Below are 24,249 nucleotides of genomic sequence, written 5' to 3' on the forward strand. Positions count from 1 at the left end.
CCTGATGCTTCTGAAGTGACTGTTGGTGAGCAGACATCCTACAAGGTGCACAGAGAGAGCTGCAACTAACACTTGAATGCCCTTACACCATTAACCTGCGGAGATACGCACTCTTTGTGTGCCTCAGTAGTGACATTGCTGCCAATGCTCCATTACTGAAAGCACCATTGTGGCCATGACTAGTTCCAGGGTAGGATGAGGATCTCATGGCTGAACAAGGACCTCAAGGCAGAGGAAAAGGACATGCTCTGTAAGAGGGACAGGACTAGCAGCTCAGTGTTTCAGGATTTTGATGGTTCAGACATGATACAGAAGCAGATAAGAGAAGTGGAGGAGTTGCATTACTAATCAGGAAGAATGCCAAACAACATACCTGTAATACTTGAAGCGCTGATACCTCCAAGAGCAATAATGTCACCTATCTGTGTGGAGATCTTCACCCCTAACACTGGGAGATATTTCAATTGGATTAGGAGACACACCTGAGACTGATTGAGAGAGGTGTTTAAAGCTGGTGCCTGTGTCCACCAGTTGATCAGTCTTAATACTCTCTTAGCTTGTTAGAATAAACTGCTAGAGTTAGTCATTCTCTGTGGAGTTACTTACCTGTGTCAGTACTGAGAAAAGACTTACCTAGGATCTAGCATGTAGAAACTCCACCCCCACCCCTTTGTTTTGTGGACTGACTGCCTGATTTTCTCCTGAAGCCTTGGATCTTGTGAGACAGTTTATCTGAAGCATTTTTGTTATATTCTCCATGACCTCTTAAGTTGCCTGTGTATTTTAGTTGGAATCTGAACAAGTGAATGGGGCAAGACAGTTGCACTTAGCACTTCTGACCATGTGAAGTCATTTGACCAACTCTGTCTCTGTCTGCAATTGTGCTCAGACCTACCTGCACCATTACAGCAAGATTGAGCCTCAATATGAGTGCAGCAGAAAATGAAAGCTTTCAAGTGGCACTCAACAACCAGGGGACTCTCATCGGAACACAAGAACAAATACAGCAGCTCGCAACTACCCTTGCACAGGTGCCAGAGGCAGTCCAAGAGTTGAGAGCCCAACCACCTCCAACTCCCCAAGCCTGATCTATGACTACACTTCTGGCCCTACCAGACTCCATGAGCAACATACAGCAGCAACCAACACATCAGATGCCATCTCCAGAGAATGCCTAATTCATTTTGATGGCTCCCCAGAGGCCTGTCGTGGCTTTGTGTCACAGTATTCTCCTGTTTTTGAGCTGCAGCCGACCCACTTCCCAACATAGAGGACCCAAGTTGCTTATTGTACATGATCTCACTTCTCTCCAGGTGAGTGTTTGAGTGGGTAGCCGCTCTCTGGAGACAGCATACGGCAGTATGTGATTGTCAGGAGACGTTCAGCACCCTACTGCAGCAGGTTTTTGACCAGCCTGTCAGTGGATAAGAAGAAGCACAGAGACTGATGACAGGTGTCCCGTTCAGTGGCAGCCTACGCCATTTAATTTTGCACTCTGGGAACTGACAGCTATTGAATTGATGAGGTCCTTCTCACGGCTTTCTATAATGGACTATCTGGAAGGGTGATGGATGACCTGACCAGTTGTGACTGGGGGGAATTCCCTGGAACAGATGATTTATATAGCCATTCGACTGAACCAATGTATACGTGAGCAGTAGAGAAACCAAGCTCGGGAACCTACCGCCTTGCTTCCTGTGAGGTCATCTGCAGCTCAGGCCATTCAAACTGAAAAGGAAGCAATGCAGTGGGCCAGTCACGCCTTTCCCGAGGAAAAATGGGAACAGAAGTGAGGGGAAGTGCCTTTACTGTGGTAATGCTGGCCACTTCCCCAACTGCAGGGAAAAGCCAGGGTTCACCAGAGGAGAACATCAGTGAGAACATCTACAGTCGGACACAGTGCTGATCTGGGGTGACATGTGGAAGAATTAGGTCAGGCTCTGAGCACTAGTGGATTCAGGTGCAGAGGACAGCCTAATGGACCTCACCCTGGCCAGACAGCTCAACCTACCCATCAAGGTAAGCCCTCACTTTCTCTCATCCAAGCCTCAGATGGGGCCCACTAGGGTCAGGAAAGCTCGAGTACATGGCTAGACCTATTAAAATGTCAATTGGAAATCATTCTGAACTGATCTCATTCTTTTTAGCAGACACTCCAAAAGAGCCCCTAGTTTTAGGTTACCTGTGGCTTCGTGCTCATGGTCCCCAGTTTGTCTGGTCTGAGAGAAGGCTGCTTTCATGAGCGCCAGAAGGTCACAGAGACTGTACGCCTCCAAGTCTTAGCATTGGGAGGACCAGAGAAGAGGAGGATGACTAAGATGAAATTGGTGCAGAAGAGGAGGGATATGGGCAAGGTGGTGGAATTGAAGAGGAGGATGAAGATGTAGATTCAGCAACTGGATTGAACACACATTGGTCAGGTCTTGGAGAGTCTGAAGTGCCCAAGGTACCAAAACCATGACTTGGCAGGTTTTTTCTAAGGCTAAGGCCTCATGTCTGCTTCTGCACAAGCCCTGTGATTGTGCCATTAACTTAACCACCCAGAGCCATGCTTCACTAGAGGTCAGTTGTATGCACTCTCTATTCCTGAGGCTAGGGCGATGGAGGAGTACATTAGTGAGGTGTTGCAGAAAGGTCTCATTTGCCCTTCAACCTCACCAGCCTGTGTAGAGTTTGTTTCTGAGAAGAATGGAGGGCTGAGGGCCTGTATTGATTACAGTGGGTTAAAAAGGGTCACTATTAAGAATAAGTATCCTCTCCTGCTCATGTCCTCCTTACAGGGGCCGTGGTCTTCATCAAATTTGACCTCTGTAATGCCTACCATTTAATTTGCATAAGGGAAGGAGATGAATGGGAAACTGCTTTTAGCACCCTAACTGGCCACTATGAATATCTGGTCATGCCCTTTGGGTTGACCAACTGTCCAGCTGTTTTTCAAGCCTTTGTGAGTTATGTTCTTCACAGCATGGTGAACCAGTCTATATACAGGTACCTTGATGACATCTTAGTTTTCTCCAGAACCCTTCAGGAGCACATCCTCCATGTCTGGCAGGTTTTACAGTATCTCCTGGAGAACCAGCAATATGTCAAGTTGGAGAAATGTGAGTTTCATGTGTCTCATACTTCATTTTTGGGGTTTTGCGTCTCACCTTCAGGAGACCACTACTTTTCACATTGTTTGTCAGTGATTTAGATAATGGAATTGGTGGCTTTGTGGAAAAGTTTGCAGATGATACAAAGATAGGTGGAGGGGAAGGTAGTACTGAGGAAGCAATGTGACTGCAGAAGGACTTGGACAAATTGGAAGAATGGACAAAAAAGTGGCAGATGGTATACAGTGTTGGGAAATGTATAATAATACATTTTGGTAAAGGGAACAAAGTGAAAACTATTATCTAAATGGGGAGACAATTCAAACATCAGAGGTGCAGAGGGACTTGGGAGTCCTCATCCAAGACTCTCAGAAGGTTAATTTACAGGTTGAGTCTGTGATAAAGAATGCAAATGGAATGTTAGCATTTATTTCCAGGGGAATAGAAAATAAAAGTAAGGCAATAATGCTGAGGCTTTATAGTATAAGACACTAGTCAGGCTGCACATGGAGTACTGTCAACAGTCTTGGGCCACATATCTCAGAAAGGATGTGTTTCTACTGGAGAGTCCAGAAGAAATTCACGAGAATGATTCCAAGAATGAAGGGTTATTGTATGAGGAACATTTAACAGCTTTGGTCTGTACTCACTGGAATTTGGAAAATGTGGGAGGATCTCATTGAAACCTCTTAAATGTTGAAAGGCCTAGATAAGGTGGATGTGGAGAGGATGTTTCCTATGGTGGTGGTAGTGTCCAGAACTAAAAATTAAGGAGCAAACCTTTAGAACAGAGGTAAGGAGGAATTATTTTTTAGCCAGAGAGTAGTGAATCTATGGAATGCTCTGCCACAGACAGCTGTGGAGGCCAAGTCCGTGGGTATATTTAAAGCGAAAATTGATAGTTACCTGATTGGTCAGGGCATCAAATGTTATGGCGGGAAGGCAGGTGTATGGGGTTGAGTGGGATCCAGAATTGCCATGATGGAATGGTGGAGCAGGCTCGATGGGCTGAATGGCCTAATTCTACTCCTATGTCTTATGGGTGTCCATGGATCCTGCCAAGGTCCAGCTGTCCTCAACTAGTCCAACCCTCAACTCTAAAACAGGTCCAGCGTTGTCTGGCGTTCTCAAATTTTTATTGACGCTTCATTCAGGATTTCAGTCCTGTTGTGGTCCTGATAAGGGCACTCACTTGTGGCACCAGAACTCACATCCTGTAGCCCAGGAAGCATTTGAAGGCCTGGTTCACTTCTGCTTTAGTTCTGGGACACCCCAACCCTACTCCTCCATACACTGATATGGGAGTGGGAGGAGTATTGTCGCAAAGGTCTGCGGCGGATGTGCCTTGTGTTCTTGTGCCATCTTCTCCCAAGCTTTCACCCACAGAACAGAATTACAGTATTAGTGACATGGAGCTGTTGGCCATCAAACTTGCCCTGGGGGAGTGGAAGCACTAATCGGAGGAGGTGGTCCATCCCTTCCAGGTCCTGAGAGACCATAAGAACTGACAGTACCTGAGGAAGCCAAATGATTAACTCCATGCCAGGCAAGGCAGGGCTCTACTTTCTTAAAAGATTCTTTGCCTATCATCCAGGATCTAAGAACTTAAGGCAGATGTGCTCTCACAACAATTTGATTCGTCTGCAAGGAGCCCAAGGCTGAGAACATCATCTCTCCTACTCAGGCAGTGGGACTAGTATGGCTGTTGCTGGAGGACTCGATCCTACAGGCCCAACAGGCGGATCCTGGCCCAGGTGGGGGCCCATCAGGGTGCCTCTATGTTCCAGCTACTGTTTGCCCTAAGATGCTGTAGTGTAGGCATGAGTCGCCTATGTTGGAGCACTCTGGAGTGCAGAGGCCGATTGAGTTCATTGCATGCCAGTTTGGTGGCCTTGGACATTACTAGCTATGTTCAGGTTTGCACGGTCTACTCCACCCAGAAGACCCCCATACAAGCTTCAGCTGGCCCCCTATATCTGTTGTCCATTCCCAGCATCCTTGGTCCCATGTGTCTTTGGATTTCAACACCGTCTTTCTAGACCCAGTGTGGGGTCAACCACGGCAAAGATGACAGTGTAACCAGACAGGTGGTGGGGGGGGGGGGGCACCTGTCTGGTTACACTGTCATCTTTGTCGTGGTTGACCGTTTTTCCAAAGGTGCACATTTTGTTCCGCTATCCAAGCTCCCCCCAGCCAAGGAGATTGTGGACCTGGTGATGCAGCAACATGGAATTCTGGAGGATGCCTGCAGTTTGCCTCTAGGTTCTGGAAGGCCTTTGCTCACTGTTTAACACCTCTGTGAGTCTGTACTTGGGTTTTCATCCTCAGTCCAATGGGAAAACTGGAGAGTCAGTTAGGAGCTGGAGAAGTACCTGTGCTGTTTTACCTCAGACTACCCGGGGGTCTAGGCGCTCGATGCTGTTTGGGCAGAAGTGGCCCACGATCAACTCATCAATGAATCAATGGTGTGTCAGCCTTTGAAGCCCAGTATGGCTTTTCCTCCATTTTTTCCCAGACAGCAGCTAGAGGTTGCTGGGCCAGCAGTGGCAAGGTGCAGGAGGACCTAGCAAAAAGCTCATGCAGCACTCAATCGTGCCTCAGCGCACCAACACCAGGCCAACTGTAGACACGGCTCCCTCCTTCCAACCTGGTCAGTGGGTGTGGTAACTGCTTCTCCACACAGCGTCCAAGAAGTTCTTGCCCCTCTATGCTGGACCTTTCAAGATGGTTAGACGGGTTAACTCAATGTGGCAATGTCAGAGTTAATCACAGAATTTGAGCAGGCCCATGGACTAATTGTTTGGCAGCATTTGGATCATATATGCCAGGGAACTGATGGCAGATTAAGTCAAACCACAGAAGCATCCTCTACTGATGAACCCAGAATCCCAGCAAATGAACCAATGGACGCTTGAACAAGAGGAGATTCACAGGCCATTGCCCTCAACATCGGGAAGGCACAGACAGAGAAGCTGCCTCCCTGCAGTGGTCCACAAGGGTGCTCTGGCCAGTTGACCAGTACCAAATGGGACAGGCATTTCATAACTTTTCTCAGTTTACCTCATTTATTCCTTTCTGCTACTGTTTCCATCTATTGGGGGGGGGATAGGGTGAACTGGATCAGATCAAATGTGAGAATGTGGCAAGTGTTCATGGGACTGATTGATTGTACAATGAATTGATTGTGCCTGTTACATGCAGAGAGCACTCTCTCCTTGTGTGGGCTTTCAAGAATGCATGTTTCATCTTGGCGAGCCAAGTACATCGCTTGGCTAAGTTGCCCAGCATGTAACATGACTCAGTAAAAACATTTGATTTAACTACTCCGCTGATGTTCTTGTTCCATGCATATGTAAGTTTCTTGAACCAATATGTGGATACTTCAACTTAAGGAGGGACCACACTAGACCTTGAATTTGGAAATGAGCCTGGCCAGATGTCTGATCTTTCAATGTGAGAAGGTATTGGAAATAGTGATTACAATTCCTATGTTTTAAGATAATGATGAATAGGATAAATCTGGATCTGGGAGGAAGTATTCAATGGGGCACCAACACCACCACTACTTTCTCATTTCCTATCAGTCACCTTATGCACAGATACTCCTGTGCCTAGTGTCACTTTATAGACATAAAATCAATCTATGTATATAAGCTATCTTGTGTATTTACTGTATATTTATCGTTTTTGCATTACTTACCTTTTTTTGTGCTGCATCAGATATAGAGTAGCAATTATTTTACATTAAAAGATATTGACAAGCTTCACCATTATTTGGCAGGTGTTGTAGAGGGTAAACTGGGAACAGCTGTGATGAAGCCCACATCAGATCAGACCAACTGACCAGAGATCAGGACAACCATGTTCTAGTAGGTAGGAAGGACAAAGATAATAAGCTAAGGAGAGCTTGGATAATGAAGGAGAAGATCAGTAAGTTAAAATTCCTTGGCATTATCACATCAAGGGATCTGTCCTTGGACCAGCACGCAAGTGCCATCACAAGAAACACATAACAGGACCTCTTCGAAGTTTGTGCAGATTTGGAATATTATCTAAAACCTTGACAGACTTCTATAGATGCCTGGTGGAGATTAGCCTGACTGGTTGCATCACAGCCTCCCTCTGCAATTGGATACTGAACTTCTTAACAGCAAGGCCACCGTCAGTCCATGCAGGCAACAATGTCTCTCGTCCCATTATGCTGAGCACTGGCACTCCATGGCCTGTGCTCCACCTGCTGCTGTTCACTCTACTGATCCAGCTCCAACTGTGTCACCAAGTTTGCAGATGATACAACAGTAGTTGCCCTTATCAAGAACAATGGAGTATAGAGAGGAAGTGGAGCAGCTGGTGGATTGGTGTGAGAAGAGCATCATGACTAAAATGCAACGTGCATTTGGGAAGTCAAAATGCAATGTAGAGTTATAATTAGCTTTATTTATCACATGTACATCAAAACACAATGAAATGCAGTGTTTTGCATCAAATTAAATCAGTGAGGATTGTGTTGGGAGGCAGTCTGCAAGTATCATAAAACTTCTGGCACCAACATAACAAGTCAATAGCAGCTAATAGTATAACATGCTGTATAACACAGTAGGACCTTTAACAGCACTAATATTCAAAGGGATTTTGGGGTCTATGCCCATACCTCCTTGAAAATGGTAATACAAGCAAATAGAGTGGTAAAAAGGTAAATAATGTTTTCCTACATAATTTGGGGCATAGAGTACAAGAGTCCGGAAGTCATGTCACAGTTGTTCCAGACATCTGTAAGGCCACACTTGGGAGTGTTGCATGCAATTCTGGTTGTCCCATTACGGGAAGGATCTGGAGGCTTTGGAGAGGATGCAGAACTTTGCAGGAATACCTCCTGGATTAGAGGGTTTTAGCTCTGTGAATTTGTACAAATTTAAATTGTTTTCTCTGGAATTTTGGAGGCTGGGAGGAGAGCAAATAAAATTTATAAAATTATGCCCAGTGTAGATGGGAAAGATAACTAGAATCTTTTTCCCCCAACATAAAAATGTTGAAAACGAAGAGGCATTGTTTGTTCATGAGGCTTTAAGATAGGCATATGAATAGGGAGGGAGGTAGATCATGTGCAGGCAGAATGGATTAGTTTAATTTGGAATCACGCTTGGCATAGCCATGGTTCCTGCGCTGTATATTATCAGTAAAGAATCATCTCTCCATGGGTCTTTAGAGATATTACCTCCTACTTGGACCTATCTGCTGAATAACATGCTTATGACAGAGGTAAGGGATATTCCGTTAGAAGATCTTCAGCTGCATTCCCATGCCTGGACTGCTTTCTCTGTAGAATTTAAAGTCATGTTGATTCCTAACACATAATCGTAAGATCCTACAAAATGACTGCAATGATCTTATTTTATTCTCACAGAACTCAGCCAATTTTACTCTCAGAGAACTGAGTCAGGCATCATATTCACACAGGAACAGGTGACCTTTGACCACTGGGATTTGCCCGCATTCCTCGTTTCCCAGCGCTCAATTAGTTGCTCAGAATAGTACTCCACAAGTGGTTAATCACATTTTAGAAAAATTTCCACTCCTCATTGTGGAGGACAGTGGATTCCAAGAAAAAATTCCTTATGTAAATGCCATTACACCTCGCCCCATGGGAGACTGCATTGCTGCACATTTTCAGCCATTTGGGATGGGACTTGGTTTAAGAAGGGAAGTCATATCCTTTCCTGGTTCCCCTCACTAGCTCACTTTCTAACTACAGTAGCTGAACATAGAAATTATGAGGGTCATGGAAGCACCTCCTGGAAAAGTCACGGTATTATTGTTTGAACAACATACACAAAAGAGTCTCGGCCCGAACCGTTGACAGTGCTTCTCCCTATAGATGCTGACTGGCCTGCTGTGTTCCACCAGCACTTTGTGTGTGTTGTTCGAATTTCCAGCATCTGCAGATTTCCTCGTGTTTGCATTATTGTTTGCATCAGTCCAGGGGTTGGGGTGTACCTGCATAAACTGCCAATCATATCTGTTCTCTTTGTCACTGTGTGCTGCAAGCTGCACAATTTGCAAATCATAGATAGGGGCCAGTGTCAGACGAACAGCAGCAGGGAATGCTGGAGTCTATAAGCCAGGAGGTGGATCCTGGTGAACAGGAAGAAAGTAGTAGCTACCAGGGGAATGTTCCTACTCAACATACCAGCTAAGAAGAGGCAGGACTTCTTGTCCCTATGGGATACTGTATAGAGAATCCCAAATGATTGGGAGAGGCAGTGAAAGGACTGAACATATCTGAGACCCTGGCTGGAATGAAACTGAGAGGGCTGAAATATGAGATGGAAACTGCATGAGACAATATGTCGCTGAGCATATATACTTTAGAAGGACATATGGCTGTGGTAATAAGTCCATTCAGGGCTCCCTCCACAGATGCTGCTTGACCTGTTGAGTTCTGTTTTTTATTCCAGATCCCACTATCTGTGGCCTTTTACTATCATCATACTTGTTTTTAAAAGGTAAGTATTAATTAGAATACATGGGGTGGATTTTTATCTGAGTCATCATCATATCCGATGTCTGGATAGAAGCTAAAATGAGTTTTAGAGCTGTCATTTCTGATTTTAAAAGTGCTCTACTTAATCTGTTGCACACAAAACATCAGTGACACATCTCAGCAACTTGTCCAACATGACAGAGGGGTTGGACTCATTAATTTCCCAAGTTATTGAGTTATATAGCACAGAAACAGACCCTTGGGCCCAGATTGTCAGCACTAATCAAAACTAGTCCTGTTTGCCTGTATCTGGTCCATATTCCTCTGCAAACCAGAAGAATAATACCTCATTTTCTTTCTGGGGAGCCAATGTTTAATTAGGAACAAGAGAATATCTGCAGTTGCTGGAAATCCGAGCAGCACACACAAAATGTTGGAGGAACTCAGCAGGCTAGGCAGCATCTATGGAAAAAAGTACACTTGATGTTTTGGGGAAAAACCCGAAGGGTTTTGACCCAAAACGTCAACTGTGCTTTTCCCACAGGTACCATCTGGCCTGCTGAGTTCCTCCAGCATTTTGTGTGGACTGCAATGTTTACTTAGGGTCTGGATTTAGATCCTTCCCAACAATTCCACTCCAAAATAAAGATCTACAGAAATAAGGGACTGCAAAAAAAACAACACAATGAAACCTCCATTTACTAAATGTCAATTAAAAATGAAAGTAATCTTATAGCAATAAAGACTTGAACATATTAAGTACTGTCTTCCATCAAGTTGACTGGAAAGTTTAACATCTATTCTTTAATCGGCTCTTAATGGGGATTTCTTGTATATTGCTGTATTCCAGAATCATATGAATCATTTGCCTGAATTGCACTTTTTCTGGGACTTTGCAGCAGCTAAAATTGGTGCAGGTTCAGTCTAAGCATGTACATCACATATTTTGAGAATCAGGTTTAATATAACTGGCTTATGTCATGAAATCTGTTGTTTTGTGGCAGCAGTACATTGTTTGGGCTATGGCTAGAGATAATGGGGGCTTTGAATGTGTGCCATTCAATGAAGTTTTTTCATGTTGCATGCCTGAGAACAAGGTGATCTGAGTCTTCTGTTCAGTGAGAAATGAAGAAAGGTGCCAGAAAGGAGAGGTCGTAGACAGCAGGACAGAATGAGCTTGGAGTGGGGCTGGGAGTCGACGAAGCTCGGGTAAATTGATGGAGGACCAACAGTAGGGAAACTGTGAGCTCCAACGTGCACATTAGACTCCTTCATTAAAATGGGCCCGTTTCTTTTTGTTTTTCTTTACTAACCCTTTAGTCAAATTAAGAATTCTGAAGTTAAATTGTTTAATTGCATATGGTGTACTGTCTGTTACTTCATGGTACTGATTTTTAATGGGGGAACAGATCACACAGCATCCACACAAACAAGAGGCTTTGCCCCTCAGGGCCCCACACGTTTGGCGGGGCCAGAGAATGTCTTCCCTAGACTAACGCTGACAGCCAAACCTGAGGGTTATAATTGTGGGGACTTCTTCGGGATTGATTTAGTTGGATGCTGTGTGATTGCCCTGAGCATTGAACCAGTGTTTAAGTCTGTGCTAGTATGGATGCTGCCAGGGTTGAGCCATGGTGTGCATCCACGAGGCTACCAGTAACAAATGCGTACGTGTTGAGTGGGGCAGATATTCATACTCAGGATGAATCGTTAATTCGACTTTTAAGTATTGTTAAAGCTGTTGGCAAAGTTATGATTGTGGGGCAGAGGTTTGATAAAAGGACGGGCACAGACCTTGTTTTAGTTCAGACTAGTGCTAACATAGGGGCAGTGGAACTGCCTAGTACCATTGGGGCCCCAAGTGAGGGGAGGGGGTGTGGGCGGTCCATACTTTCCAGGAGGAGGAGAGTGTAGCAGAGCGGACCGAATCACAAGTGGAGTCTTTCTAAGCCGGGGGGTAGAGACTTCAAAGACAGGGTTCTCTCATTTCTGAGAAGCGAGGGCAAGAAGTGGTTGGATTTGGAAAGTCTAATTAGTCCCTGTCCGCCAGTGAAGAGTGAGAGTTCTGAGCTAGTATCAGCCCTTACCGTCTGATGAATAAATGGCCCAGTGCACAGGCAGAAGATCTTAGTTATCGGGCGCTAAAAATATTCTCTGGAATAAAGCCCACCCCTGAGGAATATGAGACTTGGATGGAGCAGACCTCTCAGATGTCAGATGAATGGCAGTAAAGAGACAGAGATTGGTTGAGAGTTTGAGGGGGCGGGCTGCTGATGTTGTGAGAGCCATAAAGTCACAGTATCCACTTGCCACTGCTGCGGCTTACATGGGAACACTGGAAAATGCATTTGGCATGACAGGAAGCCCAATAGAGCTCATGATAGGGTGTCAGGAGAACGGGGAGAAGCTTTCTACCTACATCTTTCAGCTAGAGAGGCAATTAAATTCCTTGCGGCGCAGAAGGGCAATTCAGACGGCTATGGTGGATCAGTTAAGAATGGACCAAATATCAAAGGGCGCCCAGTCCCAGGAATAATTGCTTGGGATCTCTGACTGTCTCGTCAGATCCACCCTGTTCCCTCGTTTGCTGAGTTGATCAGAGATGTACTGGAGGAGGAGAACATGTTGGAGGTGCGGGAGGGCTGGGTCAGCAGGGTACAGCCCTCGGTAGTAGCCCTTTGTATTGAAGTGACCATGGATAGCCCAACCCTGGGAGTGGTAAAAGAGATCGTAGCAGAGTGTGGCCCCTACCGTTTTGGGGAGCTATGTCACTGCCTTTTGCACCTGGGTTGGACTTCGTGCTTTGCAGGAAGGGTTGGCAAATTATCTCAATGTCATGAGGACATGACTAAATTTGGTGGGGGGGAACGTAAACCCCTGGGAAAGGTTTCCCTGCTAATGTAATGGTCTGATGGAGATTGTGAAGGAGGTGTTTTTGCCAATCCAAACTGACTGGTGTTTACAAGTGAGAAAATTCCAGATCCAGTTGCACAAGGGAGTATTAAGGTTCAGGTCTTAGTGCTTACAGATTAGGTTTGAGGAAATAATAGTGTTAAATACAGAGCTATAATCGATAAAGAACCTAAAAAAATTAATCAACCCCACCCCCCACCGGGAAGTTTTTTTATATTTTATTATTTCCTTGAATCAGAGTACATTTAATTTTGCTCTTTTTGACACTAATCAACAGAAAATGACTCTTTAATGTCAAAGTGAAAATTGATCTCTATAAAGTGATCTAAATTACTTACAAATATGAAGCGCAAAATAATTGATTGCATAAATATTCACCCCCTTCAAGTCAGTATTTAGTAGATGCATCTTTGGCAGCAATTACAGCCTTGAGTCTATGTGGATAGGTCTCTATCAGCTTTGCACATCTGGACACTGCAAATTTCCCCAATGTTCTTTACAAAACTGCTTAAGCTCTGTCAGATTGCATGGGGATCGTGAGTGAACAGCCCTTTTCAAGTCCAGCCACAAATTCTCAGTTGGACTGAAGTCTGGACTCTGTTTTAGCCACTCCATGACATTACTTTTGTTGTTTTTAAGCCATACCTGTGTAACTTTGGTTTTATGCTTGAGGTCATTGTCTTGTTGGCTAACAAATCTTATCCCAAGTCACAGTTCTCTGGCAGATGACATCAGGTTTTCCTCCAGGATTTCCTGTATTTTGCTTCATTCATTTTACCCTCTACAAGCCTTCCAGGGCCTACTGTAGTGAAGCATTCTCACAGCATGATGCAGCCACCACCGTGCTTCACGGGAGGGATGGTGGGTTTTGATGATGTGCAGTGTTTGGCTTATAAAGCTAAACATAGTGTTTAGTCTGATGGCCAAAAAGCTCAATTTTGGTTTCATCAGATCATAGCTGAATTCAGAGTATCTCACTTGCCTTCTGGCAAAGTCTAGCTGAGATTTCATGAGTTCTTTTCAATGGTGGCTTTCTCTTTGCCATTCTCCCATAAAGCTGCAACTGGTGAAACACTCAGGCAACAGTTGTTGTATGTGCAGTCTTTCCCATCTCAGCCACTGAAGCTTGTAATTCTTCCAGAGTTGTCATAGGTCTCCTGGTGGCCTCCCTCACTACATGGTCACTCTTACATGGTCTTCTTACATGGTCACTCAGTTTTTGAGGGAGGCCTGCTCTAGGCTAATCTACAGTTGTGCCAGATTCTTTCCATTTCTTAATGACTGACTTAATTGTACTCCGAGAGATATTCAGTAACTTGGAAATTTTCTTATATCCATCTCCTGACTTGTGCTTTTTAATAACTTTTCATGGAGTTGATTAAAGTGTTCTTTTGTCTTCATGGTGTAGTTTTGCCAGGATACTAACTCACCAGCTGTTGGACCCTCCAGATACAGGTATATTTTTACTACAACCAATTGAAATACCTTGACTGCATACAGGTCTCCAAAAATAAAAACAGATCTCTATTTAACTTTTAAAACTATTTGATTGCACCAGTGATGAGTTGGTGTGTCATATTAAAGGGGAGTGAATACTTAGATGATCAATTATTTTGTGCTTTATATTTGTTAGATCACTGTGTATAGATACGTTTTCACTTCAATACAAAAGACTCTTCTTCTGTCGATCAGTGTCAAAAAAGCCAAATTAAATCTACTGTGATTCAATGTTGTAAAACAACAAATTGAAAACTTGCAAGGGGGGATGGTGAATAGCTTTTATAGACACTGTATGCGTCTTAGCTGTCCAGATGTTCCAGGATTTTGTGAAGAGCCAATGAAATAGCATCTTCTGGGGGGTTCCGGTGACATCATCGTCAAGAATGGCAGCTTAAGTCACTAACTCCTCCGGAAAAACGCGTATTAAGCCCCGTTATTCCATCAAATATAATATTTTTCAAAAAATATTTGAACTGAAAAGAGGGGCAAGAATGGGGAAAAGGAACGGAAATAAAAAAAGTGACACTGCGGAGCTTGCGTCAGAGAGGAGTGCAGCAAGTGGCTCTCCGACCCGACCACGTGCGAGCGAGGTGGCTACGGGCCTCATTCAGGTGAAGCGGTGAATATCTTTGAAATCCTGAAAGAAATAATGGAGGTCCAGAAAGAAATAAAGCAGCAGCTCCAGGATATTAAGGCAGAGCTCGCCAGCGTTAATCAAAAAATAGCGGTGGCAGAGACTCGAATCGAGAAGGTGGAAGATCGCATTCAAAACATGGAATGGATACTGAGTAAGACAATAAAAATATTACATCACCAAGAAGGTAAACTGCTTGACCTGGAGGGAAGATCACGGCGGAAAAATATCAGAATCTACAACGTTCCCGAAGGAGCGGAGGGCTTGTCTATGATGGAGTTTGTCGAAAAGCTACTGCAGGACGCGCTGGATATTCCCTCGGTTATGAAGCTGGAAATCGAGAGGACGCACCGCACACTGGTTCCAAAACCTACCCAGGACAGAAAGCCACGTTCTATAATAATTAAGTTCCTTCGGTACAGCACCAAGATGCAGATTCTACAAAGGGCCTGGGGTAAGAAGAGAGTGTTTTTCGATGATAAATTAATATATTTCGACCAAGATTACCCCCCCCCCCCCCGCGGTCCTGCAGAAACGCAAAGAATACTCTGAAGTAAAGCAAGTACTAAAGCAAAATAAGATTAGATTTCAAACTCTGTACCCTGCTAAACTTTGAGTGTTTTATGACAACGGTACGCGGTTGTACCAGATGGTGGAAGAGGCAACTACAGACATGAAGGCCAGAGGTTTGCCCGTTAGTGTCACCAAAATGAGGGAAAGCTTGACTGAGGAACTGTCCCGCTCCGCTTGGGAAATAGTGCGAGAATCAAGAAGGCAGGAGACGGGAGGAGGCCGAGAGAAATATATCAGGAAGAGACCGGGAGTTTCCCAAAGACAGTCCTCACCCCCTTCAGAAGAGCAATAAGGTTTAGCTAACTTTAAAAATGTTGAGAAGCTAAATGAAAGCAAAAGTACACGGTGATATACCTACCTCGAGAAATACTTATTATAATGTGGATTTTATATTACTTAGTTGTTATTCTTTATTCGCTTACTTACTCCTTTCTTCCCACCAAAATGAGAATATATATATGTATGTAATGTGTGTGTGTATGTATATGAGTGTATATATATTTGTGTGTGTGTATATATATATATATATATATGTACAAAGGGAAATCTTTTCTGTGTTATGGATTTGTTCACTGACTTTTATGAATACTGCATTGGGGGCCCTCAACTCACAAGTAGGAAGGGGTTATCCCCCACAGCTAGACATTTCCTCCAGCTCAACGCAGGGTCATCTACTAGTGACCTCAGCCTTGGAATCACACGTTCGTTGCCATTTTTGTTATTAACTGCATTTCTTGGTTCTTATTTGTTCAGGGAGTAGATCAATAAGTTTTATTCTAATTTCAATGGTACATTGACAAATAAATACAGATGGCAAAGGACAAGGTAAAATTCATTTCTTTTAATGTCAATGGGCTATTAAATCCAATCAAACGTAAGAGAATTTTATCCAATTTGGAACAATTTGATTCATACTGGGAAAAATGGTTTAACTAAATAATGCCTCATAGGCCTGACTTTATTCTCACAAATCAATGAATCTGTTGTAAAAACAAAAAGATCACTCCCTGCTTGTACGTAGTTCTTCCTTTTGCTTGTTTTTCTCTCCACCCTTTTCTATAAGTGTGTACCTCAGATAAATACTTTGTGGAGATTTGTGATATATATGATTATATGATATATAGGTACAATGTCTGAAATACATCTTATGGAAATGTTTGTTTGATGATGAACTTCAATAAAAAAATAAATTACAAAAAAAAAGCATCTTTTGTAGACCTGTTGGTTCCACAGGTATTGGAGCGGATCCAACTTACCATTCAGACAGGATGGTAAGCTTCAACACCAGCCTCTCAAAACACTTAATCACTGTGGATGCAAGTGCCACTGGGAGATGGTCATTGAGGCAGATTACCACATTCTTCTTGGGCACTGGTATGATCAAAGCCTGCTTGAAGCAAGTGTGTGCCACACACTGCCAGAGTGAGAGGTTTAAGATATCCGTGAATATACCAACCATTTGGGCAGCACAGGTCTTCAGTACTCAGCCAGGTTCTCCATCTGGACCGGATACTTTCCTTGGATTCACTCTCGAGAAACGAGTCATCTTCAAATACTGAGACCATATTAAGCTCATCTGGAAGCAAGGCTCTCGTGCCATCTATGTTGTAAGATTTAGCTTTGTGGGAGGTTATGGCATTCAACCTCTGCCACAGCTGTCAAACACCCCTTGTTGATTCCAGTCTAGTACTGAATCTCCACTTTGCCCAAGAGGTGGCTTTCTAGAGATCACACCTGCATGCCTTGTAGCATTCTTGATCTCCAGACTTGAATGCCTCTGATCTGGCTCTCAGCAGGTTCCAAATTTCACTGTTCATCCAGGGCTTTTGATTGGGGAAAATGCTGAATGATTTCATAGGGACACAGTCATCCACAGCTGTTTTAATAAAGTCTGTAATGACCCTGGTGTAGTCATTCAGATCCTCAGATGAGTTCTTGAACATAGCTCAGTCCACTGACTCAAGTCAGTTCTGTAACCTCTCTGTTTCTCAGCCCCTCTGGATCCTTGCTCTTTCGGCAAGAAGCAAGAGTACAGCCAAATGATCCAACTTGCCAAAATGCTGTCTCAGGAGGAACAATTCCTTATTGTAGTGTCGCAGTGGTCTAGTGTGTTGGGACCTTTGATGCAACAGGTTACATGCTGGTGATAATTGGGCAGGGTTTTCTTCAAACAGGCCTGATCAAAGTCGCAGATTATAATTTACAATAAACATCGGAATGGGCTGTTTCTTGTTTAGACAGCGTTGTGCAGTTTTACAAGTGCTGGTGGTATGTAAACTGCAGTCAATATCATGGATGAGGACTCCCAAGATAGGTAGAATGGTCTACATTTAATTGTTATTTGTCCAAAATCAGGGAAACAAGAATTTGACATAATCCCATCATCCATGCACCAACAAGAATTAACTTAAAAACACACTCTGCCACCTCTTTCCTTACCAGAATTCAAGTTTTGATTCATTCTGAAAGTCATAAAATCTTCTGGTTGGATAGCTGCGTCCAATATGTTGCTGTTAACCAAGTTTCAATGCAACAACAACCGAGAACTGCCTTATCTCCTCTGATACAGCAGCCTTGCCCTGAGATTGTTAATCTTATTTTCCAGTGACTGTACATTCACTAACAAGATGGCCACCAGAGGAGGCTTCATCCTCTGCACTTCAGCCTGGTTTGAATCCCACCTCTCCTGCCACATTTTCGGCACTGGCCCTGGCAATGACCCTTAAAAGTGCTGCACTTAACTGCTTCATTTTAAACCATTAAACATGAAATTTGAAGATCATTTATGTAATTTTGTAGTCTGTTGTGTTAAGAGCCTGCGGGTTCGCATGGTGGACTGTCACTTTACGAGTGTGGGACTAACTATGACATCAGCCGCTCGCTTTCTCGGCTCACTTCTGATGTTTTCAGAGAGAGAGAGAGAGAGAGAGAGGGGCGAGAGGGAGGGAGAGGGAGAGAGAGAGGGAGAGAGAGGGAGAGAGAAAAAAGAAAAAAAAAGCTACTCTCGTAGTCTGAGTGGGACTTGGAACTAAGATCTGCTGGAGCAAGGTTTGCTCCAGAATGTGTGTCTGTCACTTCGTATAATCCAAAAGAGTGGATTTAGGAATTTCCTGTGAGACCACTCAAAGTTAACCTTTGCCCGGGCATGTTATGTGGTAATCACTTGAAGACGACATTCCTGTGACAGGTCACTTTGGTGATATATCTAAATGGACTTTGGAATGACTCAACGGACACAAACTTCGATGACGGTTAATTTGGTTACTTGTGGAACTCAACGTAACTGCCCTCCCTCTATGTTTGCCCTAGATTACAAATATCTCTCTCCCATCATTCACTTTGTAGACAACTGAACTTTCCTATTTTACCCTCATAAGACTCTAAGCTTTGTTTCCAGGTTTGTTACCTTGGAGGCCACACACATATATACCTACATAACACTGTTAACTTTTGTTTATCTTGTTTAAGTTACGATATTATAAGTAGTTACTAATAAAGATAATGGTTTTAACATGAAAACCAGACTCCAGGTATTGCTGCTGGGTACATAACAGTGATTAAGAGGAAATATACAGCAGTTTGCAGTAAAGTCATTCAAAATGAGCATATTTAAGAGGAAAACTGGTATAAGTTCCTACAGCCCGCAGAGAATCGCTGATATACACTGGCAGCATCTTATCTGTTAGAGGCGGGTGGGTATGAGCTACTAGAGGAAGTGGAAATCTGAGTTCAATTACAAAATTTGGTACATTTGGTCAGGTACATGGATAAAAGGAAATGGGCCAAACACAGGTAAATGGATCTCGTTCAGGTGGGCATGGATGAGTCGGGACAAAAGCTCTGTTCTTGCTGTATAACTCAACGAGCCTACAGAAGGTTCTGTATGTTGATAAAAGGGATTCGCTTTACTTGTCATGTGTACATCAAAATATACAGTGAGAAGTATTGTTTCTGCCAAATCAATCAGTTAGGATTGTGCTAGGCAAGTGTCGCCATGTTTTGACTCTAACATGACATATCCACAACTTATTAATTCTAACCATACATCATTTTGTTTTGGAATATGGGAGAAAACCAGAGCAGCCGGAGGAAACCCGCGCAGACACAAGGAGAATGTACAAACTCCTTACAGACAGTGGTGGGATTTGAACCGTGATCAGTGATTGCTTGTATTGTAAAGTGATTTGCTACTTTCTCCACTACCATGGCAACCTCTGCACTATCTACGCCCTGGCTACGGTCAGGAAGCCCACCAACAAAGCAATCTGGTAGGAGGTAACTATCATCATCTGCAGTGGTGAGAATCCCTACACAAAGGGGCAATACTAAAAAAAAATGTCATGATCGCACAATGTAAGATTGATGTCACAGCATCATTTACACCTGCAGAATGAAGACCCTCATGGAAAGCAATTTTAGAGACATACGTTCTTTAAGCAAGGTGCCACTTCTCAGAAAATAGACCTTTTAATAAGCCAATAAAGTGCCTGAAACAGGAATTCATGAACAAGATATATTTAGGTGAACCTATTGAATTTAATGTAATTTTGTACTTTATCTGACCTCTCTCAATCATGTTTTGGTATACTTTTTTGGTGGCAAGGATTCTTGTGTGAGAGGATCATGGAGTTTATACTGAGTTTAATATTATACGGAATTTAATATTGCAGTCTCTTTGATTATGAACTCATTAGTGTACACAGGTCCATCAAGTCTCAGACCATTACAGGTTTCATCACATCTTTCCTTGATAGCCTCCAAATTCATTGTGGCCCAACCCTGTACTGGCTGCTTCTATCTCTTACCCAAGATCCATAAACAGGACTGCACTAGTATGCCCATTAATTCAGCCTACTCTTACCACACTGAATTTATTTCTTCATACCTGGACTCCATTCTGTCTCTCCCTGCCCAATCCCTTCCTACTCACATCTGGACACCTTTCATGCCCTCATCTTTACTATTGATATCCAGTTTCCATATGTGTCTATCCCTCATCATGAAAGCCTTGTGACCTCTGTTCCCTTACTGAACAAAGACCCAGCCAGTTCCTCTCCACTAACACATTCATTTACTTTCCAAAACTCATCCTGATTCAACAACTTTCAATTCCTCAGACTTTCTGCAGAAGAGGAGTAGTCATGGGCACTTGAACAGACCCCGTTCGGTGTTTTACTTGGCTATATGGAATAGTCCTTGTTCCAAGCCTTTTCTGTCAGACCACCAACTTACCTTCCCAACCACATCTCCTTCTCCACTACATTGATAATTGCATTAGTGCTGCTTCCTTGTGCAGAACTCAGCATTTCCATCACCTTTGTAACCAATGTCTCTCTTTTCTTCAAATTTACCTGGACTATCTGTGACTCCCCTTCACTTTGTGGATCTCTTGGAATCCTGTGGAAGATGCCATTGGCATCTTCTATAAACCTATGACTCTTACAACTACCTCAAATACATGTCTTTCCACCCCGACTCCTGGTCTTCAAGGCATAACTTGGGCCTGCTGCAGCATAACTTAAGTTAGGTAAGGCTGGCAAAGAGGGCTTCCCTTGTCAGGTAGGCCCACTTTAAAATACTTGTGTTCTCCTTCTACTATGACCCAAGAAATTTTCTGTATTTACATTAGAAATTATGATTATTTTTTGCCCAATTTCTGATATAATTTTAAATTATTTTATAAGTAGTTACTGTAGATCTCAGGAGACTGTATTAAATTGGCTTTCACATTCCTTAAAAAAATTCTGAGATTACTAGGCCAGCTTTGAAAACAAAACTAGTAACTTTCTAAATTGAATGGTAAGATTCATGCACAAAAGACTTTGCCAGTAAAAATTGAAGTAGGGTAGAAAAAGGGGATATCATTTAATCCAAGTAGAAATAACAAACAGTAAGTCAATCAGATCAATTAGCATTAGACAAGAGGAGGATTATTTGATGATAATTTATTTTAAAGGAACTGCTTTATAGTCATTTTGTATAATAATTTATATCAACAAGTCTAATTCCACTCTACTAACTTCCATTATAAATTCCCAGGAAATATAAAAATAGAAAATACTGGAAATATTCAGGTGATCACACAGTACCTGAAGTCCTGTATACATTTAGTTTCATTGGAACATTATTGGGGTCAGAGGCCTCCTTTCTGTGTTTTTTGTTCCAGCAACTGAAATCCCATCAAGAACAAGCCCACAAACGCTCAGAGCTACCTTTAGTCTAGTGTCTTCATTCTTACATTTCCCCCAGTTTGTCATATTTGCTCTAATGAAGAGATGTTCCCAATGATGTCTTCCTTCTCTTTGAACTGTGGCTTTACCACCAGCAGAATGAACAGAGCTCTTAACCATACCTCATCTGTGTCCCATACCATTGTTCTCACTCTCTTCCCCTAGATAGACTTATAGTTTCCCTGGTCCTGACCTTCCACTCACCAGCCTTCTCATTCAATAGCTTCAAAGTTCAAAGTAAATTTATTATCAAAGTATGTATATCATATACAACCTTGAGATTCTTTCCTTGCAGGCACCCACAGGAAAGTACATAATAGAAAATACAATATTATCCATACAAAACCACACATAGCGAAGACTCACAAACATTCGATGTGCAAAAGAGGACAAATTGAGCAAATAATAAAAAAACTAAACAAATACTGTAATGCTCAGAACATGAACTGCTGAGGCCCCTGAAAATGAGACCATTTGCTGTGGAGTCAGATCAGTGCTGAGGCAAGTGAAGCCATCTCCTCTGGTCCAGAAGCCAGATGGTTGTACAGCAGCAACTGTTCCTGATCCAATGACCCAATGGTAGGAATGGGAAGTGAAGGAATGAATCAAAACACAGGCAGGTGGCATAGGCTCAGGTGGGGGTCTAGGCTGGCATGGAGTAGGGGGGCTCTTGGGCCTTGACACTTTAATCTGGCTTGAAGTTCACACTGATGTCCTCTCTTCTGGTGACAAATCGTCTCTGATCTGGGCCCACATTTACGTGCGGGCGGCACCTAATTAATTAGTTTGTTTATTTCGGCTTTTTTCTTAAAGATGTGTTGGGTGTGTTCCGTCTGCCGCTGCACCCCTGCATGCTTCGCGGCCCAGTATCAGTCCGCAGCTCAGTGGTTGGGGACCACTGATTTAGACGGTTTAAAAGTATGTCTTTTAAAGCAAATTACAATTGCAGTGATCATAGTTCAGAGAAAGTATATCTAGAAGAGTATCTAGAAGAGTGACCTTCCTGCAAAATGTCACCATGTATCACCAGTGCCATCTTGTCTGAAGGTTATCCTTCTCATTTCTATCGGTTCCAACAAAAAGTTATCACCAGAGACATATTCCTCTCTGCTCTCAGAATTTTGAAAGGATTCCTCCCTTCACAACTTCTTGGTCCACTCTTCTATATCACTGCCTGTATCACAGCACTCTCCCCATGCAACTACATGAGGCACAACACCTTCCTTTCACCTTTTCTCTTCCCATCAGTCAAAGACCAAAACTGCCCTCCAGCAGAAGCAGTAATTTATAAGCACTCCATCTAGACCACTGTACTGCATTCAGTATTCACAATGTGGTCTCCTCGATACTGGAGGAACCAAATGCTAACTGGGTGATTGCCTTCTAGGACATCTAGAACATAGAACAGTACAGCACAGTACAGGCCCTTTGGCCCACAATGATGTGCCAACCCTTTGTGTTGTGTCTTCAACCTACAGAAATGATCTTGAGCTTCTGCTCACACACTCTAATTTACCATCTCACTTTCATTCTGACCTATCGGTCTATAGGAGGGGGCTCCCAACCTGGATCACAGACATGAGTGGAGAACCAACGCAGAGGCTGTATATGAGAACAGCCTGATTTGCCTCAACTTCCTGTGGAGACTGAGGTCCTTTGGAGTATGCAGGCCTCTCCTTCACATGTTCTATCAGTCTGTTGCCAACAGTACAATCTGTTATGTGGTGATGAGCTTGGGCAAGAGTATCAACACAGGTGATGCCAACAGGCTTAATAAACTGATTAGAAAGGCTGGCTCTGTTATAGGAGTCAAATTGGACACAATGGAGGCTGTGGTAGAACAAAAGACCCTACTGAAAATCCTGGCAGCTCTGGACAATGTGTTTCACCCTCTGCATACCACCTTGGCTGAACAGAGGAGCACTTTTAGTAATAGACTCTGACAACTGCACTGCCCGAAAAAGCGCTATATGAAGTCTTTCTTACCCTTTGCCATTAGGCTCTATAATGAGTCACGCTACGGCTGGGGATATGATGATCACTTCTTGTTAGACTGTTTGAGGCAACTTATTTTTTTATTTTCTGACTTCTCCTTTTAATTGAAGCAAGAGGCAGGGAGTGAAGAAGTAAAGGCATCTCGGAGAGAAGCCATTCTTTTTTAACTGATCAGGGCAAAGAGGCCTGACTGCGCAGGCGCGTGATGTAGCGTGCCGAAGGTTTAAAAAAAAAGACCGTTATATACAGTGGCCATCGTTAGAGTGGACTGAGTCAGAGTGGGACGGCTTCGGTGTGAACAGGCAGAGGCGAGAGTAGATCCCTGGTACGTTTTGTTTTGTTCATTTAGAGTAGAGAGAATGCCAGGCAGGATGTTGGAATGCTCCTCTTGCAGGATGTGGGAAGTCAGGGAGACCTCGGGTGTCACTGACAATGACACCTGCAAGAAGTGCATCCAGCTGCAGCTCCTACAGACTGGAGCAGGAGCTGGATGATCTCTGGATCATTCGGGAGAATGAGAACTTAATAGATAATAGTTTCAGGAAGGTAGTTACGCTAAAGGAGCAGCGCACAGGTAATTGTGTTACCGTCAGGTGAGGGAAGGGGAAAGGGCAAGCAGAGCAGGTCTCCCCATGGCCATTCTCCTCAACAACAAGTATACCGATTTGGATACTGTTGGGGGGAATGACTTACCTGCGACAAGCTGTGGAAGCCGGTTCTCTGACACTGAGTCTGGTTCTGCAGTGCAGAAGGGAGGGGGAAGAAGAGGAGAGCGGTAGTGATAGAGCTCTTAAAGATAGCGGAGTCAAGGGATATGGGGAGAAGGCAGGA

General features: G+C 43.5%; 1 protein-coding gene across 1 annotated transcript in view; it reads right to left on the reverse strand.

The window, feature by feature from the left end:
* kif25 (kinesin family member 25) overlaps positions 1–24,249 on the reverse strand; it is a 152,684-nt gene that overhangs the window by 54,462 nt on the left and 73,973 nt on the right. The window contains exon 5 of the mRNA XM_059985268.1: positions 374–397. Within this exon, the coding sequence (XP_059841251.1) occupies positions 374–397 (24 nt within the window). The remainder of the gene's footprint in view (positions 1–373; positions 398–24,249) is intronic.

This window comes from Hypanus sabinus, chromosome 12 (genome assembly GCF_030144855.1).
Source record: "Hypanus sabinus isolate sHypSab1 chromosome 12, sHypSab1.hap1, whole genome shotgun sequence".
Taxonomy (NCBI): domain Eukaryota; kingdom Metazoa; phylum Chordata; class Chondrichthyes; order Myliobatiformes; family Dasyatidae; genus Hypanus; species Hypanus sabinus.